The 18299-nt window shown below is 40.9% G+C and overlaps 1 protein-coding gene across 1 annotated transcript in view; it reads right to left on the reverse strand.

Annotated features, from left to right (window-relative positions):
* Positions 1 to 8534: 8534 nt before the first annotated feature.
* Positions 8535 to 18299, reverse strand: part of flrt1a (fibronectin leucine rich transmembrane protein 1a) — a 42540-nt gene continuing 32775 nt past the window's right edge. The window contains exon 3 of the mRNA XM_052047833.1: positions 8535 to 12793. Within this exon, the coding sequence (XP_051903793.1) occupies positions 10667 to 12712 (2046 nt within the window). The 5' untranslated portion in view covers positions 12713 to 12793 and the 3' untranslated portion in view covers positions 8535 to 10666. The remainder of the gene's footprint in view (positions 12794 to 18299) is intronic.

Genomic DNA, 18299 nt, shown 5'->3' on the forward strand with positions numbered 1-18299 from the left:
CTGGGGTAACATTTCATCTACTGATGGTTATCTCATCATGGAAATAAATTGATCTTTGCTAAACGTGGTATGTTCATTTAAACCGATGAGATTGTGGTAATGAGCAACATTTCTAGTCACTCCAGAGACCTGTGCCTGCCAAATGTGCAAAATGTGAATGCAAATGAGGGGAATGAGATAGTGAAGGATTGTAAGTATAGGAAACGATGGTCATAAAAACACTGGAACATCCCTGATAGACACCTCGGGTGTTGTAAGAATTCAAACAGCGTTGCTGTAAAAGGAAGGGACCATCACATCTTGGACAAGTGCAGCCATTATTAATCCAAATGCTTTTTTCCCCCAGAATCACACCAAGGAAATGCCGTGCCGCATGTAGATGCAAGCTTTTATATTTGTTCAAAATAAATAACGAATTCAAACTTTTAAGTGACATTCATCTGATTTTTACGAGTTGCAATGTTTGGGGAAGGATTGCATTTGCACTCGAGAACCATCTCAAGTAATTAGATAAGAGAGAAGACTTTTTTTTTAATCTACGGCCAGATGAGCATGAATTAGAAGTGGAAGGTCAAGGACACATAAATCAGTGACAGCTCTAAAGAGCATCTGTAAAGCATTTGAACTATCAGATGGAAGGCAAACGTGAAGACAAATGACACCAACACTGGAGGACAAATGAGCCCTGCAGCTGTGGCAGTTGGGAGTGAAGTGCAGTGATTAGATAGGTTGTCGGTTTGGGAGTGGGGGCTGGGGGGGCTAGACTGAGGAATCAATGACTGATTGGTCGTCTGACTATTATCGATCAGGTATCAGCTCTATCTGCGAGGCTTATATTCAAGCGTGCTTGCAGCCTTGAAATCTGAAGTAGTATTGACAGTCAAAAAAATGACCTGTTATAGCGCTATGAAATACAGTAAAAACAGGGACAGCAGCAACACAGAACGTGAACCAAGGAGCATTAATGACAGAGGTAACAGTGTCGGAGATGCAAGATATTCCCCATCCCTGGCACCCATGGGGATTGTCAGATGGGTATGAATCTGTCTACAGCACAGGTGTCAAACTCAAGTCCCGGGGGCCAGATCTGGCGCGCCACATCATATTATGTGGCCCGCGAAAGCAAATCAAGCATGTCCCCTTCCAAGATGTTTGCTAAAATCTCTACCAAAATTTAAAACTTTTCATATTTACTGTAATACATTAGAGACATATTGTAACCATTTTCTTGTGATCAAACTCCTCATTACAGAAACTTAAACAATAATTGAATAAATTGTTATTATATGGCCTATATGACCTACTAGCTGGTTCGCCGCCCTCCGGGCGGCTCATCAGCTAGTTCCTGCGGAAGGCTGGTAAGGTGGACCTTCGACCCACAAAAGTGTTGTTGCTTGGTTCAACTTTTTGTTCATCTTCATTGCTTATCGCGAAAATAAAGAGATGTTTAGCTCTACTAAATAACTAACAATTTCATTGCAATGCTTGTGGGTAGACAACATTTTTTCGCTAAGATGCCCGCACGATCGTAGTGAGCCACTGCATGAGCGGCGCAGTGGCGGCGCGGTGAAGTAGGTACGTTTTGAAAAGGGACAGACGGAAGGACAGACCGCGAAATATTTCATTTTTATTATGACCATTTGTATCCTGCTGCATCACTGGACTGACATAAAATTACCGGTACAAGTTGTGAAGGTTCCTTTCACTGACAATGCTGATAAAATCGCTTGTGATTTTGATGAGTTCTGAAAATTGTTTGCCGCCTTGGTGTGTATCAATGAAGGGTGAAGAGAAAGACTCAGGCAAACAGCAGAGTGTAAGAGTAGCCCTGAAGAACGGAACTGTAACCGTGGCTAAAGCGAGACCCCCTGATGGGTCAAGGAGAGTATTGAATCTGACAGAGACAAATGGAGTGTGAGAGACAGAGAGAAAGAAATTCAGACATGTGCCTGCTGACCTCAACTGTTTTTTGTTTTTAACAAGTAATCAATACAGGGCAATTGTGTGTGTGTGTGTGTGTGCGCGTGTGCGCGAGTGGTTGTGCACACGGCACACTTATTTGCCTCTCCCAATAAAGATCAGAAACTGTGACATTACCTCAGCCCTGCCTTCCTAGCCCCCCACCCCACCCCAACCTTTGCACATGCTTCTATTTAATTTTGTAGCCCGTAATCTTATAAAAGACGGGAGAGGTCTGATGCACTTAGACCGGCCTAGTCAATTGCGCTCAATGACCAAAGTGGCAGATAAAACATCACTGTTTCACAGCAACGCGAGCCACTACAACTCCTGACACTTTTTCAAAGCAACGATTGATTTGGTTATTTCTGAAAAACTGTTCACTCTCAAGCAAATAGACTAGTCGGAATGATTTGTTTTCAGGCCATGCTTATATTTGATAAAGGCGAGGTACAAACAATGTACACGGAAGAGCAAGAGCTGCTCTGGGCTGTTATCGTTTCTTCGGATTGAATGTAATCACCGTAAAGTCTCAAGGGGGCTTCAATTTACGAGACACCAAATCTACACGTTAAATCAACGCTCCCCACGCACCGAGTTCTTCCTGGAGAATGTCACAACACTTCTATGAATATGTCAAAAATATTGCGGGGAACCTTGGGCGGAATGGTAGCCACCCCGCCTGTAATTGCTTGCTAAAATAATGGAACATAAAACAACACGCTGCAGAAACACTTCAAGGACAGTTGGTTGTGAATAGTTATTTGTTATTCAGGCTCTGAGGGTAACAGAAAGGGCGTCGAGGTCACGTGAGAATTCTACCCTTCCCCCCACCCCTGCCCCACCCCCGCCTCACCTATGCCCCACCCCCCATGTTTTTTAAATGATTCATTATGTAATTAAATCAAAGAGAAAGCGTTCATTCAAAGTGGCACATGGATGGTATGAACTGTTGCCTTTATGATGCCATTATGGCGTCACCTCCCAAGCGGTTTGGCTTTTATTGGATCTTACATCATGTTTGGACGGACCGAAGTTTAATAAGCTTGCAAATTCAACAGCCTAAAAATTGGTTCAGGGAAATAACTGATAGAAACCACTCGTGGAAATGGCAGATCGTTTCTAAAATAAAGAAGATAGCAAAACGGCTAGTAGCGTACCATTATTATCGCCGATATTATATTTTTCTCATTTTAGGGGAGAATGTCAGAGTTGTGCGCATATGCTGTGGGGGATTCCAGTGCAACTAAACAAGGAGAGCACTTTTTACAAATTTTATTGAACCGAAAGAACATGTGAGCGCCGAAGTGATACCAACAACGGAAAATGACGCGGCAAAAGGTTGAAGTAAAAAAGATAAAAATAAATTAGTTAGGTGGACAGAACTTCACCAGAACATGCGGAGTGTTTGCTGTGGACAGAGATGAACATCTGACCATCATATGTTTTTATTAGTCATTCGTTCTATTCTTGTTGACTTGTTGGGCACAATTGAGGGGCGGTTTACATGAGACCGTGTGGTTTTTGTAAACCGTCTACATGACAAATGCAATTAGGAACCTGAGAACAGGCTCCATTTCAACCAGCATTTTCCTGCGGAGAATCAAATTATCTTTGAAAACAGGATGTGCATGCACTAAATGTTCAGCATGACAATGCATAAGTCCAAACAACAATGGGGGAACTCATTTTGTTGGGTTTGCAGTCTTCTGATTCTCGTCACCCCTCTCTTAGGAGTACCTACACTTAATGAATCACAGAAACAAACTCTTTTCAATATTCAATCGGAACAGTGCTCAATTTTTAACATAAAAAAAGCTCTCTTCAGCACATTGTTAATGGGGCTATCGTTCATTCTTCCCGCAAAACCCCGCACACACATTTGGCAGCCGCTTCTCCATAAATGGTGCCATTTATGTGGACCAAATGCTCGTGTGTACAACACAAAATGAGGCAGATGTCGGAGAAAATACTTATACCTGTGCAGGAAATGAGGTGGTGGCGACATTACAGGAGTCGCAATTATGGTCACAGCTGGGCTGATGCCTAAAAGACACAAGGACATATCAACCTGCAAACAACATAAAATATGCAATACAGTGCTATAAAATGATATACAATACCATACCGGCAAAATATATACAGTCCATGCAAAGAAGTTACTGTATTCCAACAAATGAAGTGAATGCAATATCGGACTGGAGCAATTTTGCAATCAAATATAACATTGGATCGTGTAGAGCACATGTGTCAAAATCAAGGCCCGGGGGCCAGATCTGGTCCACCACATCATTTTATGTGGCCCACGAAAACAAATCAAACATGGCAACTTCCTTGCCAAAATATGTACCAACATTTAAAATTCTCATATTTAATAAATTAAGGGAGACATTTTAAGCATTTTGTTGGTGCTGAACACCTCATGACAGTAACTTAAACAATAGTTGCACAAACTGTTATTCTTGACTTCTTTATCCGATTTCAGTCACCCCTGGTGTAGAGAACGATTACTCAGATTTTCTAACCTTTCATAAAATACAAATAGATACAGTAGACGTAGGACAGGAAGAAAAAAAAGAGGTGTGACTTAGTTATTCAAAACAAAATAACAAGGAAGACGGAAAAATTAAAAAACCTTTAATGAATGGGCAACAGCACATTTACATCTTGACCCCCCCCCCCTCCCAAAAAGCATTTTTTTCATTCCACAGCTTGTTTTAATTCACTAAGCAGTGATATATTTTTCAAATAAAATAATTCTTTTTACCTTGGTGGTGTTTGTGTTGTGCCCAACAAATAGTGGAATCATTCAGTGGCACAAGCGTCATTTGCAAATACACACAATGAACTGCAGTGGAGCCCCGCATACTCGCTGTTCGGCACTGTGATAAATATATATATTTTTCACAGCAATGTTGATTTAGGGCGGCCCGGTAGTCAGTGGTTAGCACGTCGGCTTAACAGTGCATAGGTGCCGGGTTCAATTCCAGCTCTGGCCTCCCTGTGTGGAGTTTGCAGGTTCTCCCCGGGCCTGCGTGGGTTTTCTCCGGGTGCTCCGGTTTCCTCCCACATTCCAAAAACATGCATGGCAGGCTGATTGGACGCTCTAAATTGTACCTAGGTGTGAGTGTGGGTGTGGATGGTTGTTCGTCTCTGTGTGCCCTGCGATTGGCTGGCAACTGATTCAGGGTGTCCCCCGCCTACTGACCGAAGACGGCTGGGATAGGCTCCAGCACCCCCCGCGACCCTAGTGAGGATCGAGCGGCTCGGAAGATGAATGAATGAATGTTGTTTTAATTTTTCAATGCATTTATAATGGCTGTAATGACGCTAATTTTTGCTCTTCTGTGAATAGCGGGGGTCCATTGTACGATAAAACGACTGCAGAATGATTCACTACATAACAGTTAAGTATACTTTTTTTTTTTAACAAAACTCAAAATTACAATCCCATGTCATTGGGATGTGACAAACACACAGATAAAACTTGCCGTACAGTCACTTGCTTCCATTCTTTGCGACAGCAACTGCTGCAGTTTTCCTGTAACTGAATGACTGTGGCGTGATCAAACGACTCTCCAAGACCCCTTAAAAACATTTTTGTTCCTTGATACAATTGTAAAGTAGCTATTCACTCTACAGAACGCTGTACCCATCTAAAGCACTGTTTCAGTCTTTGCGATTTAAGAACTTGAACTGAACTTATTATGCACAAGTGATTTGCGCTCCAGTAGATTTTGGGTATCAAAGGAAATAAAAACTCAAGCAAGATAATTGAAACAACAACACACAATTAATCTGGAAAAAAAGTAGAGTAAGTATTTAGGGTTTAAAGGCAGCTCTACCTAATCCACAATTGAAATGTCCCTAACCCTTACCTATTTGTTCCCTCAATTATTTGTTTCTATAATTATCAACGCATAACTGTACTTTTATTATCCCTCTCTGCGCAATATTCTGGGTTGGCCTCGTTTCAACTGACATATTTTTCATTTCTAATTTCCTGTTGTTTTTTTTTCCTCCTCACAGTACAATGAGATTAATAAGAGACGGTTTTAAATTGTCAGTAGTGTTGCCAGAAATAGGTTACTTCGCTACCCATTCTTCGGGTCACAGTCACTTAAGCTCTCACGTGACTGACCGTGGCAGGATATCCTTCCCTCTCTGAGAGTAAGATGTTTGAGACAGCAACACACATCTTGCGAAATGGGCAAATACAGAGGGAAACAGTGCCATTATATATGCAGTAAAGTCATTATTCATACCATTCCCAAAATTCAAGTTATTTTTTTTCCATACTGAGAATGTACATGAGAACGTGACAAAAGATGAACAACCCATCCTTGGACCTATGAATGTATAAACGATCGATTTTCATTATTGTTTTTTCATTTCAACAAAACATTCTTTTTGTACTTTTACACAATAAGCCTCCGGGTATATACAGAGTTGTAATCGTGGATTAGAATGTACTCCATTTCGCTACAAGCTACCACGTACACAATGTTTAAAATGTTAACTTAACTGTGAATAGTTTTCAGAATGGAACATTTGTGAAAATTGGGAATATTCACCATGATTATTTTGTATTATTGTAGTCTTTTTGCAGTTTCATTTCCAACAGACTTCCACACAGCAAACACTTGCTGTAATCCAACTGCTTTTTGTGGGAGGCTTCCTATAAGGATTACTGGTAAACAATCGTTTTTCAATGTTGTTTAATTAATTTGTGTTGTGTTTGGTATGAATGCACACGTTGGTCTTGAAGGGCTGCAAATCTAATTAACTTATGGTGCTCTGCGGGGGGGATGTTTGTTGCCATTACAAACTGTTTACGATGCTTCTCAGCACCTGATTCTTGCTCACACCTACAATGAGCCTGTGGCTCGGGAAGAAATGTCGGCGATGGTTATAAGGCAATCAAATTAACGTTGCCCAAAAAACAAGTTCATGAAGGAAAATGACTAAAATTAAACAAACTGAAACACTTTGGTGGCATTTTATTCTTCTTAAGTTCTTATAGTTTGTGGTTTTCTTGCTTTGAAGTGTATTGGACCGTTTTGTTTATCCAAGCCAAATACATTAATATGATTCATGTGACACAAGTAGAGATGACACTAACGCACTGGATTTCTCATTACAGCACAATAATTGCTTAGTGTGTACAGAGGAGAAAATATAGCCATTGCCACTCACACACAGTACAGTCATATGCCATTAAAAAAATGACAAATTGTGTGCAGTCTACCCACAAAAAGAAAGAAAGTGGTTCACAGCTCTCATTATGTATCCGTACAAAAGAACGGAACAAATTTTTTTTGCAATTCCTTTTCAACTCGTATTCAAGTACTGTAAATGCACTACAAAGACATTTACGAAATACAAAGAGATGAATGGGGGAGCTGTTTTACAAACATTCTCTCATTTTTGAATGAAAACCATTTGCGATTAACAAAGTTTGCTGGCACATTTATAAAATGATATCTAAAAACTCTTCCATGCGAAGGGAAAGCCATATACGAACAACACTCAGAAACGTCGGTGGCTTTGCTGGACTCACGCAAAATGGAAAAAGGTGTTGTGATCGGATGGGTACACATTTAAAACTGTTTTAGGAGACACTGGACATTGTGTCCTCATGGCCATTAATGCTGAAAGGTACGCAGAGGTTTTGGAGCAACGTATGCCGCTATCCACGCAACATCAAGACGAATACAAAGCCACACTTTGTGCGTGTTACAACAGGATGGCTTCGTAGTAAAAGACCTGCCAGCAGTCCAAACCTGTATCCCACTGATAATGTTTAATGCATTGAAAGAGCATAATGTGAAAACCGGACTGTTGAGAAACTGAAGTTTAAATGTCAAGCAAGAATGCTTCAGCATTGGTGGCCTTAGTTGCTAAACGCATTTCTAAGTGAAAGCATGTGTCTGTCCCAGCTTTTTTGGAACCTATTGCAGGCATCAAATTCAAAATGAGTGAATATTTGAAAAAAACCCCCAAAAAACAAAAACCAAAATAAAACAACCCCCCAAAAACACCTGACAAAGTTGATGAGTTTGAACATTAAATATCATGGTTTTGTTTTCAATTGAATATAGATTGAAAAGGATTTACAAATCAGTATTTTTATTTGATTTTTTTGCATTTTACAAAACATCAAATGTTTTCGAGGATTTGTAATTGATTCGATTGGGATTTGCCCCTCATAACACAATGGTGAGTATTTGTACAAATAACTTCATTTATATTTGCTGACTTAGCACAATTATTTTCCATCCATGTTCAAGTTACCAAATGATGGTGAAACGTCCAACTCGCCCTCAAAATCCCCCAGCAATGTCTCGATTTGAGTTCTTCATTTGAAGTGGAGTCTCACACTTCTCATACAGACAAAATGATCTCTACTCAGCGCCATTTAAAAACCTCCCACGTTTGTGGTTGCCGCTGGTTCATTGCGCTTCATTTGTACTTTTGTAAAAATGCATCCACGGATAGTGATATATATATTTTTTTCATTTCCAGAAGTCGTGTCGTCGTAGGCATCATGTGAAATGACAATGTTGAGTAAGAACAAAAGATTAGAAAACCTTTATTGATACCATCTGCTGTCACACAAATCCATTTGATTTCACATCGACATTTTATGCAAATTTATGGCACCCTTTACCTTCTACAAATTGAGAAAAAAATGGTGTGACCGTAGGTATGGTTATATTTATACAAATGATGCAAAGGTATGTATTAGGGATGGGCATTTCTTTGATCAACTCTTGGAGGTAATCAATCGTTATTTTTTAATCTATTCAATGGCATGATAGAATCTCTCCCTCTGAATCTTCTGTACATGTTTTTCAATAACTCTCTTTTTCATATTGACAAATACAGCCATCGGAAGAGTTGCCCTATCGTGTGAATGTAGCTGAAACACCCTGTGGCGTTTTTCTTCTTTACACCATAAACAATTTCAGACTGAATCAATGGCAGCCCCCGCTAAATAGCAAATCCATTAGTAAGCACATTTCTCATTTCGAAATGAAGGAATATCAACATTTTTTTTCAGTAGAACGATCCAGGCCAGTGAATTGCTATTTCTAGCTTTTGGGTGCAAATAGTATGATAAATTGCTCTGACATGTTGTCGGAGTCCACAGTAAAGCTGTGGTAGACAAACAATCAAGGAAGCACAATTGGTTTCCCCTTGGAAAGTAACATGGTAGTAAACAACATTAAGCCCGAGGCCCAATTCACAGCAATTTGTGAATGACAAACATATTGATGCATGGGTGAACTTCATCATGACAAAGCTATCAATTTTGTGTCTTTGTCAGTGCCTGGAGAAGTAACTTTACCCGCTATCGTATCTCTCATTACATTTATTCCCCTTCTTTCCTAAGTGCTAATACATTTTAAGTGCCACTCGGTCATAAAAATGTCAAAACGAGTCTTTTACCCTCCCAAAAACAAACACCAATAAACCTTGCTTATCACACCCTCTTTGAACGACTCCACCCGTCTATCCACTTGCTTGCTCGTGGCTGTAAATCCAATGCCATGCCTCACCCCTCCCCCAACCCCCAGCGATTTGTCTCATACAGGAAGCTTATGAGAAGCCCCCCGAAGTAAATTTGTTACTTTCAGAATATGGATGTCTACAGGTGAAGTGTAATCAGCAGAATTCCCCAAATGCCTAATTGAAGTTGATGCATTGGAGGTGTAAAAATTACATACACTATACTGTAGAAACCCAGAGACTTGTGTTTCTCTTTAGATAAAATAATTCACTTTCTCAAAAGTGGTTTTCATAGATAGTGACAAATGTGAGGGTGTACAGTTAAAAAAACATTTCAGTGAAAACACACACACAAAAAAAACATGAATAAGAAGCTATGCAACATGGCATATCGAAAAATCAAGAGTTTAGAAACAAAGAACACACAAGCCAATCAATACCAAATGTAATTATCTACACACTAATGTGTCATCCCATGACATTCGTGCAAGACAGTGACGCTTAATTATGAATGATCTGCGATTTCACCAAGGTTGACCAGTGACAGAAAGATCTCCAACCTACCCAAAACTGAACAAGGTAATGACAAGATTAACTTTAAGACAAGTGGTTCTTTCTTTTTTCTTTCTTTTTTTGAAATAGAACAATTCACAGCTTTACAAAGCCCTTTCACTGGATAGCTGGTCGGGCACAACGATAGAATTGAGGCTTTTGGAACAATGATTTGATCAAATCTTATAACTGTAACTGATGCACGAAAAGGAGTTGAGAATGGGAAATGTCTGTTGAACATAACTTCCATTTGGATAGCGGCTGCTGTTTGAGAAACGAATAAGTCAGTCTCCACTATCATCCCAATCTTTCCACGGTGTGATACATTCTTTGCTTACATGTCACAGAGAGGGAGCATACACAATTAAAACATACATGGGCCATTACTATGATGTCAAGAAATGGTCCACTGTGTTACACAAAGGATATTATGTCTGCTCTCTGCAGTGAATTGTTCTCGCACAGTTTCAGGTCCGGATAATCCTATACTGTATTTCCTAGTGCAGAAAACCACAGGTAATATGGAATGGGAGACCAGAAGTCAAAGGCACAGAAGGGTGCTTCTGAAGTTGTCATGTGGAGGAATATTGTGCATCTGAGAGAGTTTGCCAATGATTCTGTGGTCAGGATCTGGTGAAGTACATCATGTGTAACTGTAGTCTATATCTGGGATTCCTCCTTCTCTATAACCCCTGTTGGTGCTGTGCCTTGCATTGGACATGTGATTGGCACCTTTGTAGAGGCCAGTGCCATTCGATGGGAATATGGTATGAATGATGTAATCCTCTTGTAGGGGTTTGGGCTGCATTGGCTTGCAAGCCGCCATTGGTGTCATCTGTAACCCGGGACCGCGGATCTCTAATATGGTATTGTCCTTCTTGGTTCCTGACTCAATGTAGTCATCGTAATTCTTGCTTTTGCGGGAGCTTTTACGAGTGTAATGGTCTCGGGAACACAAGTGACCACTCCTGTGGCCATACCAGCAAAAGATGGCAAAAATAAGTGCCAAAGATACAATTGCAGTCGCTCCACCAATAATCCCCGTCAGAGGCAGCACAGTCAAAGGCAGCGAATTATCATCTTCGTCTTCCTCCAATGGACTCGGATCAGACGTTTCAGCTTTTGCGCATACCTGAGCTTCATCGGCGTCAGCTTCTCCTGGAATCCCCTCTTTATTCTCCGAACTGGCAGGCATGGGCACCATGCAGATGATGTAGCTCGAGCGTGGTTGCAAGGAGGTCAGCAGATATTCCCGGCGATCGCCCCGGACCAACGTCTCGGTGATTGAGCCCATGGCATTACCGATACCTAGTCGGAGCCAACTGAGCCTGAAGGACGAACTTGGTTGTGCTACACTCCAGGTAACACGGACACTATTATGAGAGAGGGGCTTAACATTGAGAGCCAAACTCTTTCCGACACCACTGCTGCTGAGAGTGTAGTCCAAGCCAGAGTCAGGAAGTCCCAAACCAGGTCGCTTTGACCGGAGGGTGAAGAGGGACCCCTGGGGAGGTGTGTTGGTGGTAGAAACCTCTCCTACACCGAGACCTGCTCTGTCTTTAGTCCCAGTTGACCTCACCACTTCACATTCCTCCATCTCAGTAGCCAGATCTTTCAAGGCCATTTCACGAACCCTTTCAGGCCCATGGCAAGTGAGACCTCTCACTGTGATTGAGTTCCCACGGGCATGTAACCAATCATATAGCCAACGTAGGTTACAGCCACAGTGCCAAGGATTACCTCGCACCAGGAGTTGACCTAAATTATCCAGGTCTTTGAACAGTCCCCGCGGCAGAGTCGTTAGGTTATTTCCAGAGAGGTCCAGTCTTTGTAGCCTGCGCATGCCATCCAAAGAACCTCGGGGCATGTGAATCAGGGCATTCTCCTGCAGCGAGAGGCGCTGAAGATGGTCTTTAGGAAGGTTGACAGGCGGGGTCTGGAGGGAATTACGGACCAAGGACAACTCTGTCAGGTTGGAGAGACGTGAGAATGTGTCATCGGCGATGCGCTGATTTGCCAAAAGATTCCCATCCAAAACAAGACATCTCAGTGAGCTGAGACCACGGAAGGCATGTGTCGGGATGGTGGAGATCCGGTTGTCGTCCAGACGGAGTTCTTCCAGCGAGGCAGGCAAACCTGAGGGAATGCTGGATAGGTGATTCCGGGAAAGGAAAAGCAGGCGCAATCGCGGGTTGTCGGCAAAAGCCTGATCCTCAATGCTGACGGTGGAAATAGAGTTGTCGTCCAAGTGCAGCTTCTCCAGAAGAGGCATCCGTGCCAGAGCAGTACGAGGAATGGTGCGGATGTTATTGTCTTGCAAATGCAGCTCACGGACAGATGGTGGCAAGTGCACGGGGAATTCATCCAGTTCGTTATCATAGAGGTAGACGACACGTACAGTGAGCTGGCGTTCCAGGGAAGTCGGAAGGCCTGGGTTATTTATCTGGTTGTTTTGAAGGTAAAGGACCGATGCGGAAGCAGGCAGTGAGGGGATGGAGCTCAGGCCACGATCATTGCAGTAGATAAAGTCTTCATCGCATCTACACACAGATGGGCAAATGGCGTCTTTTTCGCCAATGTATCCTTGTATTGCGGCCGCGGTGAACTCAAGCACACACACAGCTATTGTCAAACAAAGAAAAAGCAATGGCAGTCCTGCCTCCAATTTAACGACACCAAAAGTTGCCATGACGGTGAGTAAAGGGATTGTTGATGTTGTGGTCTTTTTTTTTAAGCCTCAAACTGCTGCAGTGAGGTGGAATCCAGTGACCTATAAGATAAAGAGAAGTTACAGTTAGCAAAGATTGGAAAAAATAAATAAATACTGACTTGTTGTCACCTGGAATAAAAACTACATGTGAAACATCTAAACTAGTGATAAACATTTTGTAGGAAAAACACCATTGTTCATTTCATCAACCATCTGTCGTGTGTAACAAATCGTCTGTTGCGGAGTTCCATCATCATTGTGCCAAGGATTAATAGCAAAGTAAACAAAGATAAGAGCACAGTTAATAATCATTTTTCAGAAGGCCACCTCTGCAGTCATAAAATCAGAGTTTAGCTGTCAGGCTTGCTATTGTATATCATCTGACAAACAAGGTATTACCTTCCCCCGATATTGAATTGGATAATTCATTGTCACTTCATTTTTATATTCCGTTAGTTTCCGTTTTCTTTAAATGCCGCAATATTCTTCCTCCACTCCACCTCCACTCTTCCACGCTGTATCAGACCTAATCATTGTCATGTCAGTGTTGTTGTTGTTTTTCCTCATGTAACTTTCCCTGACCAAGGCTCTCTGTGTACACTCAAGGCAAGACAGGTCCCGGAACAAAGCCAGACCATCAAATTAAAACTTACTGCAAATGGCCTTTTTGACTTAAGTAATCATGACAGAATTGGACTCCCCCTTGTATTTTCTATTCCACTGAATGTGCAAAGCGGAGAGAACAGCAAAGTCTTAAAACTCAAATTGACAAATTCAGTTCTACATTTAGAATTACGTTCCCCACGTTGATAGATATGAAGACTTAAGAATACTCTAAATTATTTAAGAGAACTTGAGAGTCTCCAGGAGTTGCTAGCAGATGGCTCCATTAGCTAGACAGAGCTCAAGGCACTTTTCATTATATAAAAAGGAAGACAATGCACAAGAGTTTAATTTCATCATTTAGGTGAGCCGAAGGCTATTTCTGATTGAAAAAAAAGTCGCCATAATGAAGTGTCACATTTAAAAAGTATGCATAATTAAATATTTCAGCTTACAAAGTAATGTCAAAGTGAATGCGGATATCCTGCATGGGCGGAACTTAAAATAAATTACATTTTTCATAGGAGTCGAAAGTAAAAAAAAAAAAAAGAAAAGAGAAAAGCGAGAGAGTGGAGAGACACACACACACACACACACACACACAATTCACTAGTTCAATGAAGATTTACCTATAAGCGGTGGGAAAAAAAATTGTACTTCACCATACTGAGAAGTGTTATTATTGCTTAACCAAACAACTACATATACGATTGAACGATGTACGTTAATATAATTGCCGGATTACTTTTAAGATGCAGCTGTTGCTTTTGAAAGTGTCTTACGATGAGATGGTTACAAATGAAACCTCTTTGCCAATTCCTATTAGGTCCTCAAAAGTGGTCATGATTTTCCATTTTATTTTTCTTCTGACACTCGACCACAGACTTTAAAGGTACCTGAGCCCTCTTCTTGTGAGGAGGAGTGCTGTTGCCGCTCTTTGAACCACGTGGAGTAGTCTGTTGCTCATATCTAATGGTATGATTATGCACATCATTACTTGCAGTCAGTGTGCCTATCTAGACTCTGCACAATCGTACCTGTGAGCACGATTTTTCCATAATTCAGTTTCGATGCAGTGCTTTGAAAACTGCTGTAGTACAACACAGGGACAATGACAACTTGAGCCCTTTAGAGTCGTCAACAACCAGTGTCTTTCATCAGACCTTTATGGCTCACACAGCAACAGACACACTCACGTTGTAGTATTGATTCCTTCATAAATCCGAGTGATCTAACAGAGTCAGTCAGCGCTCATGTAGATTATCGTATTCTCGAGGGTGTAAGAACAGTACGGTAATTGGCCATAGGAATGTCAGCTCTGTTGGGAATTTACATTAAAATACTCAAGACATTTTAAGTGGGGTACATAGATCGGCTTCCATGACCATCAGGGAACCCCCTTGCCCCCCAAAACACACACACACACACACACACACAGTATATATTTACCTAATCCGCAATTTTACGTAATCTAATTTTTTTGTTTATTTTGGGCTTTGTTTTTTGGAATTTCTTTTCAGTTTGTATATGTCGCTGAATTTATTTTCCTGTTTTATGAAATATTTTTATTCCGTTTTTTTTAATGTTCTAATTTTTTTAATGTCTTCCTGCCAAAAAAAAAATGTTTTTGGAAAAACAAACTTATTCCAAACAGAAAAAAATTCCATTAAAAGAGAAAAAATAAAACTGAAAAAAAAAATAATTTTCCAAAAAGCAAAGCCCAAAAAAGAATTGCTCAGAAAGCCATTGTGGGATATAGCAGTCTTTCAAAAGGAAGGGGAAATACTCAAAACTGACCAGTGATTCTCTGATTATGCGTTGCAAAAAAATACAGAATGACTATTTTTTGCATCTATATTTGACCTCTTACATTTGACAATGTTGCTGGAAATGCACATGGCAACTCTTTGTGATTGCGGCTTTGTACGGTATTTGGATGTTTGTGGTTGAAATGCACTTGAGTGATTGACTGACCATGCATGATGAATTTGTGGACACTGACCCATATGTGGACAATGTGCATATCCAGTTTCTGTCTATATTTCAGCTCCGTGCACATGAGGAGCAAAGCAGCCCGGGATGTGGGGTAATATGCTCAGCAGACAGACAGTCGCCTCAGGGTGAATACAGGACACAGAACGACCCCCCCTCCCCCAATCTAATACTGCAACCCAAGACTGCATCAATTTACAAATTAGGAAAAAGGCAAAAAAGTGGAGCGAGTGAGCGAAAGAAGCTTTGAGTGAGGACCTTTGAATCCTATTCACCATTAAGACCCCCCCATAGAGAGACAGAATGAGATTTTAGATGACAAGAGGGGTCAGGAGATCCAATTTACCGACGGCAGGGAAAAGATAATAGCAAGCCCGCAGCTTATCTTACATGCAATGTTTATGTATTTTCTTGTCGATGGACAGATTGTACATGGGGAAAGGAGGACAGAAAACATGACAGTGTCGGTGATGACAGAAATAAATCAAGGGATGTGAGTTGGGGAAACATTAAAAAGCCAAGAGTGTGTGGCCTATTCATTTGGTTTGTGTGCGTGTGGGTATGTTTTTTCTTCTTATAATAGCGTAGCTGTTTTGCAATCATGGACTGTACTTGGAGGGTAGAAAATGGCTTTGAATCGGCAGAGAAACAAGGCATAAATGAGAACGACCGTTTTTCTCCCCTGAAGCATGATGAAAGTCTTCATTTTCATTCATTACATTCAAATGTTAGGAGTTGTGTATTCATTCTGTGCCTGAACAGTTTTGCCATTCTCTGTATTAAAGGGGAACTAAACGCTCTACATGAGCGCAACTTTGTGTTTTGGGGAAAGTGTGTGTGTGTGGGGGGGGGGGGGGTTCTCATTGGGGAGTGCGCAGCTCCGAGAGCCCTTAAGTGACTTGATTTTTAGTTGAAGAGCACTGCAACATTCTTCACTGCATCTGAATTCTCCTGTAACTTGTGCTGTCAGTAGCGCCACCAGTCGACTTCTATGTTTGCTACCTCTAAATTCTTACGGCTCGGTTTTTCTTCCCCGAGACGGGCAGATTACAGGTAAATCCCTCAAACGGGACATGGTGCGCTGCAGAAAGATGCGTACAATGAGGAGAACTAATCTGACATTGCGTGGGGGTGGGAGAGGATTTTACTCAAACTGTACTACATGTAAGCGCAATACAAAAGGCGAGGATGCTTCCACGTGGCTTCAGCGTGCGCTCATCACGTTTGTTAGTTTGTGGGATTATGGGTGGAGGGATTGGATTAGCACGATTGAGAACAACAATTTCAGGACAAATATGAACAACACAAAGAGGCATCTTTGATGTTCCGCCCATATTCTAGACCACAAAAGTCAGGGATCTGGGGTTGCCATGGTTATGGCAATAAAGTAAAATAACTACATGCTCGTACTTTAAATATTAATAAGGTATTCGTGCACCTTCAGAAAATGCCAGTTTGGTCACTAGCCTTGAGATTACAGAATGGAGGATCTTCTTGCTCAGCCCCCATCGGCGTCATATGCATGCAAGCTTGGCAGACAAGCCTGCAAATAAACTTTAGATGTGTCACTCCTGCCAGGGATCATAATTCACTCTTTGATCACCTCCCCTCTAAGTCTACATCCGGAGCTCATTTGGCTCGTATGTGCTTTAGTGCTAACATAAATTAGAGGAAATTGTTCATTCTGAAGACGGTAAAAAAACAACACCAAAAAAACGCTCTATTTTAAGTAAATGCTGTGGCAATGGTACAGTGTCTTCTCCCGTCAAGCCAAGGTTGTGGTTATCGTGCGTCAAGATTATGTAAATATGACGATAAAAGAAAATAATACTTTTTAGTTGAGGCTATTCTATTCGATTTGGGTATTTGTATCTTTTCTAATTGTGGTTTATTAACAAACTCATCTCAACAATTTGGAGGTGAAAGAGTACTTAGCCGATGGGAGTGAGGATACATCCAACAATACACTGTTTTTTTTGTTTTTGTTCAATTTACTTATCACTGGGATTTAATTTGGGAACAGTCAAAACTGTTTTTGTGCTTCATTTCCTTGCATAATTTCCTTGTTTGTTTTACGTCTACAAAGAGATCTTTCTTGATGTCAACTCTCTCTAAAAGCAACATTTGGCTGATGCCATTTTAGACAGCCTTTAAATCTTCCAAACTGAAATCTTAAAGAGAACAAATGGCTCCTCTTCAGAGGCCGAAACAATAAATGCTGGCAAATAACATTCAATCTCCTTCTGTCTAATCAAATGTGATCCAAACGGAAACGACAACAGTAATGTGACTTGGAAAATTAATAGCAGAGTCATTAAATCAATAAATCTAATTCATGTACATTTGCAGAAGCTTGAGTTCTGCGAGCAAGACTGATTTTTATGTTTATTTTTCAAGATAACCACTGTCTGCATGCAGTTTGGGTTCATGGGTACTCGAACATTATTTTAGCCCAATGTAGGAGCGCTGCGGCGCAGAGAGCAGTAGATTAATAAACAATTAAGTTTCTTTTTGGGCTCAGAAAAGATTATCACAAGTGTGGCAGTGACTCCACAGCATGGGGTCTTCTCCTATATCGACTTTCATCCGTACAACTTCTATTTGCTATTTTCATCATCGTTTTCTATTTGCTAATCTTAAATCTGCCTCGCACGGTTGATAAGCACTCATAACACACACACACTTTTATTTATTAAAGAAATCATATAATCTCACTTTCACCCCCCACAACATGAATTACATACGAATAAGATCAGGAAAGAATTCTAGACTTTTCCAAATCCTGCCCGTGTGATCAAATAATTGACGGATAAAAATAGATTAACAAGTCCAGTTATCACAGGACACAGTTTAGTTCAATGCGAGCTTGATGTTAGTCTGCTGCACTCATTTCAAATTTTGATTATTTGGAAAAAAAAACTTTTTTTCCAAAGGAAAGAATTATCTTTCCTTTGCGGAAAGTTTCAGCTGT

Source organism: Hippocampus zosterae, chromosome 16 (assembly GCF_025434085.1).
Source record: "Hippocampus zosterae strain Florida chromosome 16, ASM2543408v3, whole genome shotgun sequence".
Lineage (NCBI taxonomy): Eukaryota > Metazoa > Chordata > Actinopteri > Syngnathiformes > Syngnathidae > Hippocampus > Hippocampus zosterae.